The sequence below is a fragment of the Pseudochaenichthys georgianus genome, chromosome 21, assembly GCF_902827115.2.
Source record: "Pseudochaenichthys georgianus chromosome 21, fPseGeo1.2, whole genome shotgun sequence".
In the NCBI taxonomy this organism is placed as follows: Eukaryota; Metazoa; Chordata; class Actinopteri; order Perciformes; family Channichthyidae; genus Pseudochaenichthys; species Pseudochaenichthys georgianus.
The window spans coordinates 12,257,354-12,274,072 of NC_047523.1; the positions used below are offsets into that span (position 1 = coordinate 12,257,354).

The 16,719-nt window shown below is 40.2% G+C and overlaps 1 protein-coding gene across 4 annotated transcripts in view; it reads right to left on the reverse strand.

Annotated features, from left to right (window-relative positions):
* Positions 1-16,719, reverse strand: part of adarb1b (adenosine deaminase RNA specific B1b) — a 199,391-nt gene that overhangs the window by 21,917 nt on the left and 160,755 nt on the right. For all 4 annotated transcript variants that reach the window (XM_071207135.1, XM_034109648.2, XM_034109647.2 and 1 more), the window contains 5 exons: positions 14,776-15,701; positions 12,152-12,266; positions 11,071-11,239; positions 10,824-10,969; positions 1,196-1,364 (listed from right to left, as the gene is read on the reverse strand). In XM_071207135.1, coding sequence (XP_071063236.1) covers positions 1,196-1,364; positions 10,824-10,969; positions 11,071-11,239; positions 12,152-12,266; positions 14,776-15,701 — 1,525 coding nt within the window. The remainder of the gene's footprint in view (positions 1-1,195; positions 1,365-10,823; positions 10,970-11,070; positions 11,240-12,151; positions 12,267-14,775; positions 15,702-16,719) is intronic.

A 16,719-nucleotide genomic window follows, 5' to 3' on the forward strand; every position in this document is an offset into this window, starting at 1 on the left:
GAGTCACTAGCAGCAGCACTGACACTGCAAAAGATTTCAACACAGTGCAAAACACATCCCTGACCACATCTCCCTCATCAAATAGTTCCTCAGCTTTCAATCACTCCCTGCGTTCAGACGAGGTAAAACCATCCCAGACTGAGGTGGAAGGAGAGGAAGAAAAAAAGGGCTCTGGAGAAGAGTTATGGAGAAGTTTTATCGTCCATCACAAGCCAGGCACAGTGTTGCCTTGAACATGGACAGAGACTAAAGACGCCATGATCTGCAAGGAAACAATGCCCCAGGGACAGAGCATCCATCACTGTAGCTGCCCCTGACTCTACTGAAATAAAAGACGATAGACTTGGAATGACAGAGCGAGGATAAAAATGCAATTTATTGCAGTATGAATAAATAAAACACATAAAAAGAGTATCATAAACTATATGTGGACACAACGTTCTAAGTATTGAGTACTTTTGCAATGATTAGTTGATCAGAAGAAAAATGATTTTGATAATCCTTTATGTAATATTTCATGCAGAAATAGCAGTAAGGCTAATTAAACCATCCATTATTTTATTTTGTCTGTTTTATGTTGAGCAAAATACAATTCAAATATATTTTTGGGTTTTGGACTGACGCAGACATATCTACATTAAAGTGGACCTATCATGCTATATTTGAATAATATATTGCAGGGCCATACCTTTATAAAACAAGCCTGCGATTTTTTTTTTTCAAAATACCAAACAGATCATGCATTTTAGCCATGCCTCATTTCGCTCTATTTGCTCTTTTTTAGCCCTGTTTTTGCAAGGGCTGAATCTGTGAGAAGTCTTCTTCGCTGCTTTTGTGGCACACTACAGCGCCACCTACAGGCCTGGCATATGTACTACATCGTTTCCAGCGCTTTCGAATGGCAATGGCCGTGGCTGTCTCCTCCTGATAGGAGGAGAGTTGCCCATATAGGCGGAGCTCCTCTAGAGGGAACTTTGGGACACTTCAAGTAAAGGGAAAACCTAAGAAGCACAATAGGGCCCCTTTAAATTTCCCAAAATGTTCATCTTTGCCCAATGAGTAACACAATAATTACAAAAATGCAATAAACTAGCTGCTTGGTTAGAACTGACTTATAAAATGAAATAAAATACATTTTAAATACACATTCACTGTTCAACAGTGTTAAAGGTGTTCTGAGTTTGAGGCACAGTACCTTGCGATCTTGTCACTGCAGGACATGGTGAGTAACCTCTCCCCCTGCAGCACCCCGTCCCACGTCTGGATGGTGTTGCTGGACCTCACAGGGATGGTGCCCTCCCCCGACTCAATTTTGGTCCTTAACTGGCCCCGTGCTTTCCTGTTGGGATGCCTGTCCCCTAGGTCTGAGCGGAAAAACACAAGTTGAAAGATATTTAAAGAAATACATCCACAAAAGTATTAAACTCTAGAGGAGTTATCAATCAATCAATCAATCAATCAATCAATCAATCAATCAATCAATCAATCAATCAATCAATCAATCAATCAATGTTTATTTATATAGCCCAATATCACAAATGTTACATTTGTCTCAGTGGTCTTCACAGTGTGTACAGAATATCAGTATGACAATACGACACCCTCTGTCCTTAGACCCTCACATCGTACAAGGAAAAACTTCCAAAGAAAACCCAGTTTAAAGGGAACATGGGAGAAACCTCAGGGAGAGCAACAGAGGAGGGATCCCTCTCCCAGGACGGACAGACGTGCAATAGATGCCGTTTGTAAATTGAAAAGATAATACATTTGCAACATAGGTAGTCCAAATGTTTGGAAATGCATGTGTGTATAATAGGAAGATGAATCCACGAGGATATCCATCCAGGACCGATGATCCAGGACCACAGCCACGACTCAAGATCCAGCGCTCGCGATCCAGGACACAGGACCGCAGGATCATCCATGACTCCGGATCCCAGCGTATATAGACACCAAAAAGAAAGAAATGTGGGGAAGCTGGGTTAATCGGAACATGAGAGTACACAGGTATAGACAGAGAGAAGGAAGAAGTAAGATGTCCCCCGACAAACTAAGCCTATATCAGCAAAACTAGGGGCTGAATCTAATCAGCCCTAACTATAAGCTTTATCAAAAAGGAAGGTCTTAAGCGCACTCTTAAAAACGGATAGGGTGTCTGTCGCCCGAACACAAACTGGAAGCTGATTCCACAAATGTGGAGCTTGATAAGAAAAGGCTTTGGCTCCCATTGTACTTTTAGAGATTCTAGGAACAACCAACAACCCTGCATTCTTGGAACGCAATGCCCTAGTAGGACAGTAGGGTATAATTAGTTCTTTAAGGTAAGATGGCGCCTGCCCATTAAGGGCTTTGTAGGCGAGAAGAAGAATTTTAAATTCTATCCTGTGTTCTATAGGGAGCCAGTGTAAGGCAGCCAGAACAGGAGTAATGTGGTCCCTTTGCCTAACTCTAGTTAGTACACGTGCTGCAGCATTTTGAATCAGCTGAAGCGACTTGACTGACTTCTTGGTACTCCCTGATAATAAAGAGTTACAATAATCCAGCCTAGAAGTAACAAATGCATGGACTAGTTTCTCTGCATCGTTTTGAGGCAAGATATGCCTGATCTTTGCAATGTTACGTAGATGGAAGTAGGCGGTCCTTGAAATTGATTTTCTATCTAGTTACGAACTAGATAGAAATAATGTATTCCTATCAATGTGCAAAAAACTCCTCAATAAAAGACAATCTTTAAAGAGCCTGTGACAGCCTCCCAACAACTGTTGTGCAATGAATATTGGGCTACTAGTCATCTCGAACCGTCAGTTTAAAAAAGAAGGTGCGATACCGTTCCGATAAATATCAATAATTTCGAACATCGCGGGGAAATTCCTTCGACTCATTTTGAAGTTTTGGGGGAAGACGGAAGTGACGTCAATGCGGGAACGCTTCACTGTGCGGCGAGAGAGCCAAACACGGACAAAGTGTGTTGTCATGCATAGAAATGGTGAATTACTGAGTTTAGGCACGTTAATAATGTTTTAATGAAGTTGACTATTCATATTTGTCAGTGCTTTCAAGTCAATTTGGCGAACATAAACATAAATGATCGTGGTGAAGATGATTAAATTAGGATTACAAATCGGTAGTGAGAGCTGCTGAATTTCCTCCTGTCGGATGTGATATAAAAACAAATCGATTATTGTTGTAGTTGTAAACTCAAGTGGATGAAACTACATTTATTAATGCTTTCATGTCAATTCGGCGAACATATGATACATTAAATGATCATGAGGATGATGATTAAAAATCATTTGTTTGAGCTGGTCTGCATTTCCTGATGAAAAAACAAACCGATGCTTTTTGTAGTTGTAGTACACCAACATGGATTAAACGTGTGTTTTTTTTTTACCACAATGTTGGGGAAATGAATGGATAAAATGCACAGATTATTATTATTATTCCCACTCCGATCAGGACACGAGGTCCACCGTTTCCACGCAGCGAGGCTCCCCCCGTTGACAGTTTACGTGGGCTGGGCTGGGTGCAGTGGCGGACCGGCCATCGGGATGAATCCCGATGGGCTGGTACCGAAGTGGGCCGGTCGGATAAGTCACTAGCACATCCCCCACTCCCCCCGTTGACAATTTACTAGCGGTACCGAAGTCGGCCGGTCGAGAGTCCCGGGATGATTTTTAGTCCCAGTCCACCACTGGCTACATGACCGTATTATCGCCCATATTGACGCACCTAATTCCTAAACTTCTAACAGATACAACATAAACCGATCCTTCAGCCTCATATGAGCTCTCAGATACGTTCAAAGTTAAACTGTCATCGCTGTCATCGCTTGCTGCTGTGTGCGCCATTGTGCGTTTACATGCAGATGCTGGGATCCTGAACGGTGCAGCTGGAGCGCTTGGCCCGCAATGACGTCACACATAATTTGGCGGGACTTGAAGAATCCCCGAGAAGATCCAGAAAATGGTCAACATTGAAGGGCAGATTAATGGTTATCAAAGTACAAATATCCCAAATCAGTTCAGTAATGATTTTCAAGGGGACAATATTTACTCAAATTAATGGGTTTGGATGATGGGGGAAACTCGTGTCACAGGCTCTTTAAAAAAAACTGAACATGGAAAAATGAATTCCACAAAAGCATGACCTATTATTTATTATTATGTTATCAATGTTTTCTGGTGTTCCACCACCAGGCGCCATCTATTCAGTGACTAATTGAATGTGGCTGTTTTCTATTCACTCTGGCATGTGTAACGGGAAACACTATGACAGGAGTAAGAGGGAGGTTAATCACACAGACAGTGTGGGGGGGGCCGGGCGGGGGGAGGCTGATAGAGACAGACAGCGAATGACAAAAAGCTCTAATTACTAGAGCCTTGTTTAAATGTGTCTGTGATGCGTATTCGGATTTCGGGAGCATAATTCTAATTAAATGAAACCAAGCATAGGAAAACCTACACATTTAATTAAATAAAATAAACTGTTGAATCTGTATTCTAAACTCGGATGAAATTAAAAACACGAGCTGAAGAGAGGCAGGGGTTGTTGTGAGGCAGCGAACGGACAATCTGTAATCCAGTGGTGGAAGAAGAAGAAGTGATATACATAAAACTCTGTTATAAAACTCTGTTAACACTAAAAGTCCTGTATTCAAAAATATTTATTCAGTATAATAACACAGGTTGAGGAATCAAATTATACTGAAAGTACCAAAAGTACATCAACTATTTATGCTAGTGGCCTATTTTAGAATCATACGGTTTTTAGAAAATGACTTGACAATGAATATTATTATTTGTACTTTATTTGATTATTTGTATAAATGAGTTGGTTAATACACATCCTTTGTTCAAAATACAAACCTTTTTTTAGTATACAGTACAAATAAAGCAACAAATATAAAATCAGTTTTTCTTACACTAGATAGTAAACTAGAATGCTTTTCAGCCATAAACCTTGAACAATTGAATTCAATGATTCTTTCTTCTAAACCATCAACGTGTATCTTAGACCCAATTCCAACTAAGCTGTTGAAGGAAGTTTTTCCATTAATTAGCACTTCTTTATTAAATATTATGAATATGTTTTTGTTATCAGGCTATGTTCCACACTCATTTAAAGTAGCAGTGATAATAGCCTCAGCAAAGGACTTGTCTCTATTCTTGTCTTGCTCGATCTCAGTGCTGCATTTGATACTATCGACCATGATATCCTATTGCAAAGACTAGAGCTCTTAGTATAAAGGGAACTGCTTTAGGCTGGTTTAGGTCCTATCTGTCTGAACGGTATCAGTTTGTGTGTGTCAACGATGAATCTTCCATGCAAACCAAAGTGAGCCATGGAGTACCACAGGGCTCAGTGCTTGGACCTATTTTGTTCACATTATATATGCTTCCGTTAGGCAATATTATAAGGAATCATTCTGTACATTTCCATTGTTATGCGGATGATACTCAACTATATCTATCCATCAAGCCTGATGAATCCAATTATCTAAATACAATTCAAGACTGCCTCAAAGACTTAAAATCGTGGATAACCTTACATTTTTTTCTGTTAAACACGACCAAAACTGAAGTTATTGTACTCGGCCCAAAGAATCTACGAAACAAACTATCTTAAGATATATTAACTGTGGATGGCATTCATTTGGCCTCCAGTGAGACTGTAAGGAATCTTGGTGTTATATTTGATCAGGAGTTATCCTTTAACGCCCACATAAAATCAATCTCAAGGACCGCCTACTTCCATCTACGTAACATTGCAAAAATCAGGCATATCTTGCCTCAAAACGATGCAGAGAAACTAGTCCATGCATTTGTTACTTCAAGGCTGGATTATTGTAACTCTTTATTATCAGGGTGTACCAACAAGTCAGTTAAGTCGCTTCAGCTAATTCAAATTGCTGCAGCACGTGTACTAACCAGAGTTCAGAAAAGGGACCACATTACTCCAGTTTTGGCTGCCTTACACTGGCTCCCTAGAGAACACAGGATAGAATTTAAAATTCTTCTTCTCGCCTACAAAGCCCTTAATGGGCAGGCGCCATCTTACCTTAACCTGTTTAGCCCTGAGCCTGTTTTTCAGGTCTCAGGCTCGAAAATGACATTCCCAGAACAAATGACCATATCCTCCCTTCTAAAAGGGTTAAATTAATAATCTTTTTTCTCAAAGTAATGATAAACCTGTGAGTTGGATGTATAAAAGTCCGAATCAATATAGATGTTTTTTATTTTAAAGAAAATTCAGATTGAACATAGTAAAAAACTGTAAATCATAGTGTCCGTCCAACAATTCGTTTTTACTTACAGTGAAAACTACCCTTGGATGATGGTAAGGTAGACTAAAAGCTTTAGGAATCCAAAGTACAACATATAATAAGTACCCTGTATCAAGATTGATGCAAAACAAGTGACATTTGACCTTTTTAGAGAGGTTTAGCAAAAAAAACTCCACCTCTGAGGTGATTTGGGTGGAAATGGGGGTTTTAACATTTCTCTGGAACCCATTGGTTGATTTTGGTGATTGACATCTCTTTCTGACCATTAGAGCAAATAGAATCGAAGGTGAATCTCCCCACTCACACACAAGCTAAAACAAAAAGGTGGGGGCTTCGCGCACACAGTTTTGCACCAGAGTGAAAATATTTCTAGCTGTGACATCTAGAAACGGAAAAGCAGGTTTATTGCTTATGGATTATCAGAAATCATTTCAAAGGGACACAGACACATTGGATTAACCTATGGATTAACTTCAGCAGCGTTTTTATCGTTTAATGCCATTGAAGACCACTTTTGACCAGACTACGACACAGGTGAGCCATGTTAGCGTTTTTAGCTACCTTGCGCCACATGTTTTGATGTCTGTTCCTGTTATTATCTCCGCAAGTTCATATCATTGAGTGATAATGTCTGCACCCATCGATTCTGTGTCATCTCACGATGTGAAACAATGGGTTGGATGTGCAGCAAAGATAAATAATAAGGTTTTGTGAGTGAATTTCGGTGCAGTCATCTGTTAGCATTTTTCGCTCGTTGCTAATTCAGAGGCTCAGCGTTAGCATTGTGTTTTTTTTTTTTGAATTTTTTTAAAAATGATCAGTTAGATGAGTTTCTTCCCATTACATGGATATAAAACATTCATAGTTTATTAACCTCTTAAGCCCCACGGACCCGGTTCGGGCCGAAATCGCGTCATTTGCAGGAAACAACGTCTAAGGAACCAAATATATGGAACAAACTCCCAGAAACCTGCAGGTCCGCGACAACTCTTACTACTTTTAAATCCAGGCTGAAGACTTATCTTTTTGTCGCTGATTTTAATTGAAACTGAGCTGTTGTGTTCATCAGTAAAGTGGAACTTCTGTGTGAACTATTCATATCTTAAACTGCACTGTAACTTTTTATTCATGTATTTTTTCTTTTAATGTTTCTTTTATTATCTTTTACTGTTTTTAAATGCCTTTGTCTGAATGTCTTTCATTTTTGTAAAGCACCTTGAATTGCCTTGTGTTGAAAGGTGCTATATAAATAAACTTGCCTTGCCTTAATATTTAATAAACTATGAATATTTTATATCCATATAACGGGAAAAACACATTTAACTGATCTTTTTCATTTTGTTTTTCAAAAAAAACACAACGAACTATGAGTGACCCTCTGAATTAGCCCCGAGCGAAAAATGCTAACCTATTACTGCACAGAAAATCACTCCTATCTCCCTTATTACTTATCCTAGCTGCACATCCAACACATCGTTTATGATCGTAAAGACACAGAATCTAACGGTGCCCACCTCAACACTGAAAGATACAAACTCGCGATGTTATCAACAAAAACGTACATCAAAACATTTGGCGCTAGGTAGCCTAAAACGCTAACATGGCTTACCTTGGTTTTTTCTGGTCAAAACTGGTCTTCAATGGCATTAAAACGATAAAAACGATGCTGTAGTTAATCCATAGGTTAATATCCTATGTGACTGTGTCCTCTTTGAAATGTTCTGATAATCTTTAAGTAATAAAACTGCAATTCCGTTTTCAAATATCAGAGCAGGGATATTCCTACGCTTTGAAGCAAGATTGCATGCACAAAGACGCAACCTTTTTTGTGTTAACATGAGTGTGTGCGGGACGATTTCCCTTCGATTCTATTGGCTCTAACGGTCAAGAAGATATGTCACATGTCAAAATCGAGCAAGGGGGGCCAGAGATAAGGAACATCCACCCAAATGGCCCCAGAAGAGGTTTTTTTTGCTAAATAATAATAATAATAATAGATTTAATTTGTTAGCGCTTTTACAGGTGCTCAAAGACGCTTTACAGATATAGTGAAGAGAAAAGAAAAGGAAGGAACAACAAATAAATATATAGTTAAAGTTAAATAATACAAAAACAATCACACATTAAAAGCCAGATTGAAGAGGTGAGTTTTTTGAAGGTGGTGAGGTCAGTGCAGTCTCTGATGGGTTATGGGAGTGAGTTCCAGAGGGAGGGGGCAGCGACGGAGAAGGCTCTGTCCCCCCAGGTCCGGTGATTGGTGCGGGTGGGGATGGATCAGAGGTTGGCTTCTGATGAGCGGAGGCAGCGGGAAGGGGCGTGGTGGTGCAGCAGGTCTAAATCTGTCTAAAAAGGTCAAATATCACTTGTTTTGCATCAATCTTGATACAGGGTACTTATTATATGTTGTACTTTGGATTACTAAAGCTTTTAGTCTACTAACCCATCATCGAAGGTTAGTTTTCACTATAAGTACAACATATTTTTTAGACGGACACTATAATTTACAGTTTTTTACCATGTTCAATCTGAATTTTCTTTAAAACAAAAAACATCTATATAGATTCTGACTTTTCTTCATCCAACTCACAGGTTTATCATTACTTTGAGAAAAAAGATTATTAATTTAACCCTTTTAGAAGGGAAGATATGGTCATTTGTTCTGGGAATGTCATTTTCGAGCCTGAAACCTGAAAAACAGGCTTGGGGCTTAACAGGTTAAATGAACATGCCCTCAGACACTGTTTCCTGCAAGATGTTGCGGGAGGGCCCCGGTACCGGGGTCTGTCGGGCTTAACCGGTTAAAGAACTCATCATACCCTACTGTCCTACTAGGGCATTACGTTCCAAGAATGCAGGGTTGTTGGCTGTTCCTAGAGTCTCTAAAAGTACAACTTGATTGGTGTCAGTGCCAAAAAAACATTTTAGGAGCAATGCGCTCATGGTATAGATGTAATTTGGTTGTGTGTGTAGACGGTGGAAGCAGGGAGAGGCATATACGTGCCTTGATCCCTGCAGAGTTGACGCATAACTGTTGATTGGTGTCAGTGCCAAAAAAATATTTTAGGAGCAATGCGCTCATGGTATAGATGTAATTTGGTTGTGTGTGTAGACGGTGGAAGCAGGGAGAGGCATATACATGCCTTGATCTCTTCTGAGTCGACGCACAACTGTTGATTGGTGCCAGAACAACTTTTTAGGAGCAATGCGCTCATGGTATAGATGTGGCGCATACATCTTAGTTCCTACTCTTTTCCCTCACCCTATCCTAAGAGAGTGCATGTACGTAGACACGTTGTGCCTCTCCACCTCTGTTCCTTACTTTTTACCCCATTCCCTCAACCTGTCCTAAGGGAGTCCATGTAGACACGTTAGTTTTGCTGCTATAGGCTTAGACTGTCGGGGGACACCTTATTTCTTCCTTCTGTATCTGTGCACTCACATGTTCCGAATAACCCAGCTTCCCCAAATTAATTGTTGGTGTCTATCTATGCCGGGATCCTGAATCATGGCTGATCCTGTTGCTGCGGTCCTGTGTCCTGGATCCTGCATCCAGAGTCCTGGATCTGGAGTCCTGGATCCTGAGTCATGAGTCCTGGATCCTGAGTCCTGGATCCTCTATCCTGAGTCCTGGATCTGAGTCCTAGATCTGAGTCGTGGCTGAACCTGTCACTGTGGTCCTGCCTGACTCTTATCATACTACTTCCCTGATGGCTCCCACAGGATTGTTGACATCCTTCTTATTACAGACACATGCATTTACAAACATTTGGTCTACCTATGCTGTAAAATGTATTATCTCTTCGATTTACACACGGCATCTATTGCACGTCTGTCCGTCCTGGGAGAGGGATCCCTCCTCTGTTGCCCTCCCTGAGGTTTCTCCCATGTTTCCCTTTAAACTGTGGGGTTGTCTCTGGAAGTTTTTCCTTGTACGATGTGAGGGTCTAAGGACATAGGGTGTCGTATTGTCATACTGATATTCGGTACAAACTGTGAAGTATACTGAGACAAATGTAACATTTGTGATATTGGGTTGTATAAATAAACATTGATTGATTGATCTTACGTGAAAGAAAGAAATATTATTAAATGAAAAATCTAATAAAAAAATAAAATCATTATCAAACAAATTCATAATAACATTAATATTAAAAATACATAATTAAATTAAAAGGAGTAATAATTAAAGTTATATTAAGATTACATCTGTTTATGTACTACATAATGATTATTGATGCATTAATGTTTCTATCACAGCTGGTAAAGATGGAGATAATATTAATTACTTCGTATAATGCAATGGGATATTTTAACTTTTAATAATATGTCCGTGTTTATTTATTCATTGATGTTTGTGTTTTTATTTTTAGTGTAATTTGTAACTTAACCTGATGGAGTAAAAATAAATATATAGGCATCCAAAATGTAGTGGAATAGAAGTATAACATGATCATTAAAGTTAAGTACAGTAAAATACAAGTATCTCAAAATTGTACTTAAGTACAATACTTGATTAAATGTACTTCTTTACATTAAGTACCTTCTACTCCGGCCTCATGTGGAGAGAAGATCCTGGCGTCTCCGCAGGGCGAGGTGCTGATGTAGAGGTGGAACTGAACGTTGTCCTTTAACCTGTAGCCTCCCTTTTCGCACAACACGAATATCGACTTGTTGTTGTCGTCTTTGCTGTGGTTGTGACAAAGATATAAGAGACAAATTAAGACCACCCTCACAATCAGCATTGTAGATCATTCACTAACTCAGAAAATGAGGTGCCGTCCACTGACCTGAGGAATAACTCCAGCTGGGTGTAGAGGTACCTGATGAGCGAGCGTCGGGCGATTATCTCAGCGTGGCAGTCGTTGAGGGCCAGCCCGCGGTCGCTCATGTACTCACCGTTGATGCATTTTGTTCCTGTGGAAACACAAATAACCTGTGCTTCCTTCACATCGGTCCCTGTTGGGGGTAAAGGGAAAAAAAACATGAGTATTTGTACACTCATCTTCAAGAACATACTGTACATGTACTACTGCTCTATATTGAGTTGTAATGCCCTTAATAGGACAAAGTGAGATCATCTGCAAACTGTCATATAGTTATATTTGGATTTAGTTTTAAAGGCCAACTACTGTCCTTGTCTAACACTGCAGTGACTGTTTTCACATCCATCTGCTGAAGGTGGAAAGTCTTTCTGTGCTCAGCTTGAGTCTTACCTTAAGTTCATACAGTACTGTATACAAGCATGAAAACGTCAAGGTGAGAACTTGGCGCCTCAAGGACATTGAGATTTGACTTGTCAGCAAAGTAGGGGACATGTTGTGTACATCACTTACATTTTGGAAAGTAATTTGCATATTAATTAATGTTTTAGGATTTTTCACTGAGGGAGAATTACTAAATGTTATTGGTTCTAACTTTAAAATACAACTTTTTGGGATTTTTTTTTAAACCTCCAAACAGAGTATGTTATGTCATAAACCATTGAAAAGATCGATACATATAATATGTACCATTACTATAACAGTGAGAGCTGTTTAAGTTCATGATGTTTATTTGTGTGTAAAATGTTTTGAGTGCCAAGGACAGATTGAAGAAAAAAGTGAAATACAAACATATATATATAAATATAAAATACTTCAGTACAGTTATACCACTGGTGAGAAAACTGGGTGATGATAAATGTTGTAGCATATGGTTAAAAAAAGGCCATTAGATTCTGACCAAACACGGCAAATATATACGTAAATATTGTCCACTTTTTTCTATGAGTTTTGCAACTTAAATTACTCCTTTAGGTAAACCTTAAGAATGTTCTGTCAGTGCCAGATTTTGTAAATATAACAGACCGTATTTCCCCCTCAAATGTACCTGTAGTCATGACGACCCCTGCTAGGACTTTCCGCCGTGCATGTGGAGAGGTGAAGTTTTCTGTCAGCTCGCTGAACTTATCCACCACCAGACGAGAGACTGCATCTGCCAGAACCTAGAATCACACACATACATACACACAGCCACACAAACACGAGCTTGTGTCAGTTATGTCAGTTTACAAAAGCGCATCTGATGTTATCCTCCCCTAGAGCACCGTGTACCTGTCACAGTGATCACATTCAGCTCCAAACAAGCGTCAGAGCGTTGAAACGGCAACAAGTGAAACTGGGTTTACCCCCTGAGGTATACCTAACCCTCTTTCAAGCAACACAGTTTGATTTCGGCATGACAGTGAAAAATTCCTACCTCCCTTCTGTCAGCGAAATAAAAAGAAAACAAGTAAACCCGAGCTACACATGTGAACAATAGAGTTTTGTTGACATTACGTAAGATTTGAAACTCGCGTCTTAACTCTGTGGGAACCTCAAGTGAACTTCACACCTATTTTGTTCTTAAATAGCCGCATCCTCTTGCTGGCTCTTTATCCATTGCTAATGTGATGGAAAATGACGACAACCAAGAGGGGAGATGACGGCTGGATGACCACAAATTAAAGAGATTAGTCCAATATTACTTCCCTGCTACTTTGGAGTCACCCACTCGTAGCGGGATCATTTGACTTTCGAATGTACCAAGGTCGGCTATGGTGTAGCAATGACTGTTCATCTCTAGGGTTACAAAATAGCGGACTACATGTCAGAAAATGTGTCCTTTTAGGAGGATAAGAACACCAATTTTCCTTTTGCATCCCTAAATAAGTCTTTGATGTATTTTACAGTTCGGGCGCCAACAAAAAACATCTATTGAACTTAGGTTATAATTTTTTTTGCAACTGCAATGGACTGCGTTCCCATTAGTTCTCGGCCAGATGAAACCAGGCGGCAGAAATTAAAGACCAAGCGACAGAGAATTAATAGAGCAATTAGTGGGGGCGCTATCGTTCGAATGGGCTTCTTGTCGAATAAATCAGCTGACAAGTGGAGAGAGTGAGTAAAGAGAAAAAAGGGGGTTGGATGGGGGGGGGACTGTTGACAGTGTGCTGTGCTGATTAGCTTTGCCAACTGTGTTATCTCTTTGAGCACACTGCCACGGCTCTGACAGTCACCTCTATATTGGCATCAAAAGTGGCCCCCAATCCTTAGTCCCTGCATACCTGATGGGAATAATTTTGTAGTGGTATCCTTCTAGAAACACATTGCTTGACAGGTTTAGGGTTAGGGTTGTATAGTTCTGTCAAATACTTGAGTTGTAACTGACCTTATGATACTATTTTGACATTATGTTAAAAGCCATCCATTTTGGAATACACTCGTTCGGAAGAAGGGTGTAATTAATTTGAGAACAAGTGATTTACCTAGGAAGACCGAAGATATGAACCAAGCACTGAAATCTTGATAATCGGATTACAATGTCTATCTCATCTGGATCTAATGCATGGTGTTAACAACTGATGACTTTTTACAGTCTAACCCATCTTAGCATTTGGGATTTTAACTTTATCTTTTTTTCGACCCCCTCCTTAAATTCTAATTAGCTTTTCAAGTATACTGATGATTGACAATGTTGAGTGAATTCTCAAATGAAATCTTCAATCATGTTATTAAATTGAAAGGCAGATAACAGGTAGATTAGGGATCTGCTGTAAATCGACAAATTAGAACAATAGCCCGCAATTTAAGAGTTCATTCCAGTAATTATGACTTTGAAGTGTAGAACTTCTTAAAAACTACAAGGTAACTATAAAGCCTTGCATTCCTCATGTTGGCTTTTAATCATGGTATTCTTACAAGCTCTTTTTCAACCATGGTCAACGGTACTGTATAATGAATGACTTACAGGCATGACACATCCTATAAAACATGATAACTGCTTGTTTTGGAAGATTTATTCTGGAAAAACCGTAACCGCTTCTTTCTTAACACTTACCAGAAATCCAAATTAAGTCTCAGCAATCCCACTGGAAGAAGTTTGGATCGGCTTTATGGACCATGCTCATGTTTTTTGGTCTTGTCCATGTAAACAATTTTTAGAAATAAGGGGCCCTTTTAATCCAAGAGATTCTACACCTGATATCCTTATTTTATCTGTCTTCCACCTTTTTGAACCTTGGAAGTATCCTGAAAAGTCATAAAAGCGATATATAGATTTTGAGGGTTATCGTGGCCGCAAGTTAAATAAATCCATTACAAAACGCTGGTTTAAGAAGAACTCCCCGTACATTGCTCTTCATAGTAAGATTATGAACTCTATTTACTCAATGGAAAAAACTACTTTTACTATCCGAGCCCAAAAGGAGAAGTGGGATAAATATTGGGGAAAAATCAGATATCTTAAAAATGTCACTTCCTAACCCTTTTCTGAACACTAAAAACATAACATTACAAACATAATACAGCAGTAACTCAAGATAACAACCCCTAGAATGGGTGTCTTTGGCTAGTTAAGTTCACAAATCAATGTGCACTAAAACATAATTCATACCTCCAAGGCCTTTGAGACATTACATAGTTGCATTTCTGTTTAATGGCAATGGCATACTATATAGAAAATAAACATCTTACCTGGGGTAGATGAAGCTGCAATCCCTCACTCGGAATGGGTTGTCGGGATGGTGTCTGGTCTAGCTGCATGTTGAAGAGAGTAGAGAGGGCGGCCTGCGCTGCCCGGGCTTTAGCCAGCTTCTTGTTGCGCCCTGAGCCTTCAAACATCTGTGTATCCACCGTTACTGACATCACAAAATTCTTGGCATGACTTTCCCCGCTCTCTGAGACAAAGTCATACTTGAGGCCTGGCCTGAGCTCATTGAGGATCATGACTGGGTTTTTACCACTGGAAGGGGAACTGAATATCGACAGAGGGGGCAATGGGGCCTGGACAAGGTTGCTGCCAGGAGGTGTGGGAAGTGGGTACTCCCCTAATGAGTTTAAGGAGCTGTTACCATTGGAGCCTAGAAAGAAGGCCTCTTCAGGTGCGGCTGGCGTTTCAAAGCCATTGAAGAGCATGTCAGGGAAGTCGGCTTGGTCAGATGTAAAGTCGGTGTTCACTGTCAGTGTTCGACCCATGGCCAAGTGCGCCTCAGAGGCATTGGGGAACTGGACGAAGGAACGCAGGGCTTTCTCTGCTGCATTTAATTTGGCCTTCTTTTTAGTGGGGCCCAGGCCCTCAAACATCTGTCCATTGACCTCAACAGTCATGACAAAAACTGGTGCATGTACTGGTCCTGTCTGAGACAGCAGTTTGTACTGTAGACCAGGTTTGATTTCGTTCAACTGCATCAGAGCATTCTTGGGCAGGACTGGCCCCGGCGTTTTCTTGCGCTTCTTGGCCCGGAACTTGGAGTGTGTGTGCCCATTGTTCCCCTCTTCCAGGGGACGTTTGCGACTGCCAAGGCCGCTTCCATTGGGGAGCTGTTCAGCCACTCCCACCCCGTCTTTGCAGGACACGTTGTCCAGGTTTCGGTTTTCCTTAACATCTGTGCTGCTCGAACCTGCGGTGCCCAGAAAGAGTAACTTACAACGCCTTCGTTGCAGGATCTTGTAAATGCAAAATTTATAGATTCCTTTATCACTCTTTGGAACTGAACCAATGATTTGTGTTCCTTTATGAAAGCAAGAGAAGCTTTAATTGGATTGAGCATTTAACCTATAGTACGTTGTTATGACTACGAAGAGTCAGAGACAATCAGTACATCTACTGTTGTTTATGATATCCCAAGTTCTTAAAAACGGTCATCATTCAAAACAGGATATAGGGACTATATGTCACTATGTTTGACTATATTTAGTTTTTTGATTTTTAAATGAACTTGTTTATATATCTTCATAACACAAAAGTTGTTATTCTGAAGGTCAGGGTAAATTGGGAGAATTATATTTGCAATTAAACACTTCCTGTACTTCTCAGGTAAGTGTTGATCTCAAACAATAATTCACACAAATACACACGTATCCACGCTTAATATGGACACACACAAAGCTGTTTTTCATCCACTCTGTACATTTTTTAATCGCTTGAGTGTCTACAGAGAAATTAGGTACATTTTAAATGTTCAGTTTGAAACTGCGGCTCCTGAAATACACTCTACTGGGGAACACATATCACTGAATCCAGTTAGCAAAGTGGATGGAATATTGGCAAAAAATTTCATTTATAACATCCTTCAGCAAAGGCTTGATAGGTTACTCCTTGCGGTACTCAGGAGAAAGAGAGGCCGCAGTGTGCATGAGTGGGATTGTAGGTTGGGTTTAGGGAGTGCAGGGGAGAAGTGCAGGGGGAGGAGTAGACCAGGCAAACAGGAGGATACATCAAAGAGGCAGGAGGAGAAGACTCCACCTACTGCAGGATCCTAAAGTCTTGGCTGGTGACACGGTGGGAGGTTAAAATGCCTTACACCCGTTTTACATAAGATTTTGAAAGGAATGACTGTTGTATTCAGAATGAGGAATTAGAGATCTGTATCTAATGAGGTGCCATTCATAAGACCCTGCGCCTCTGAGATCCCCCCC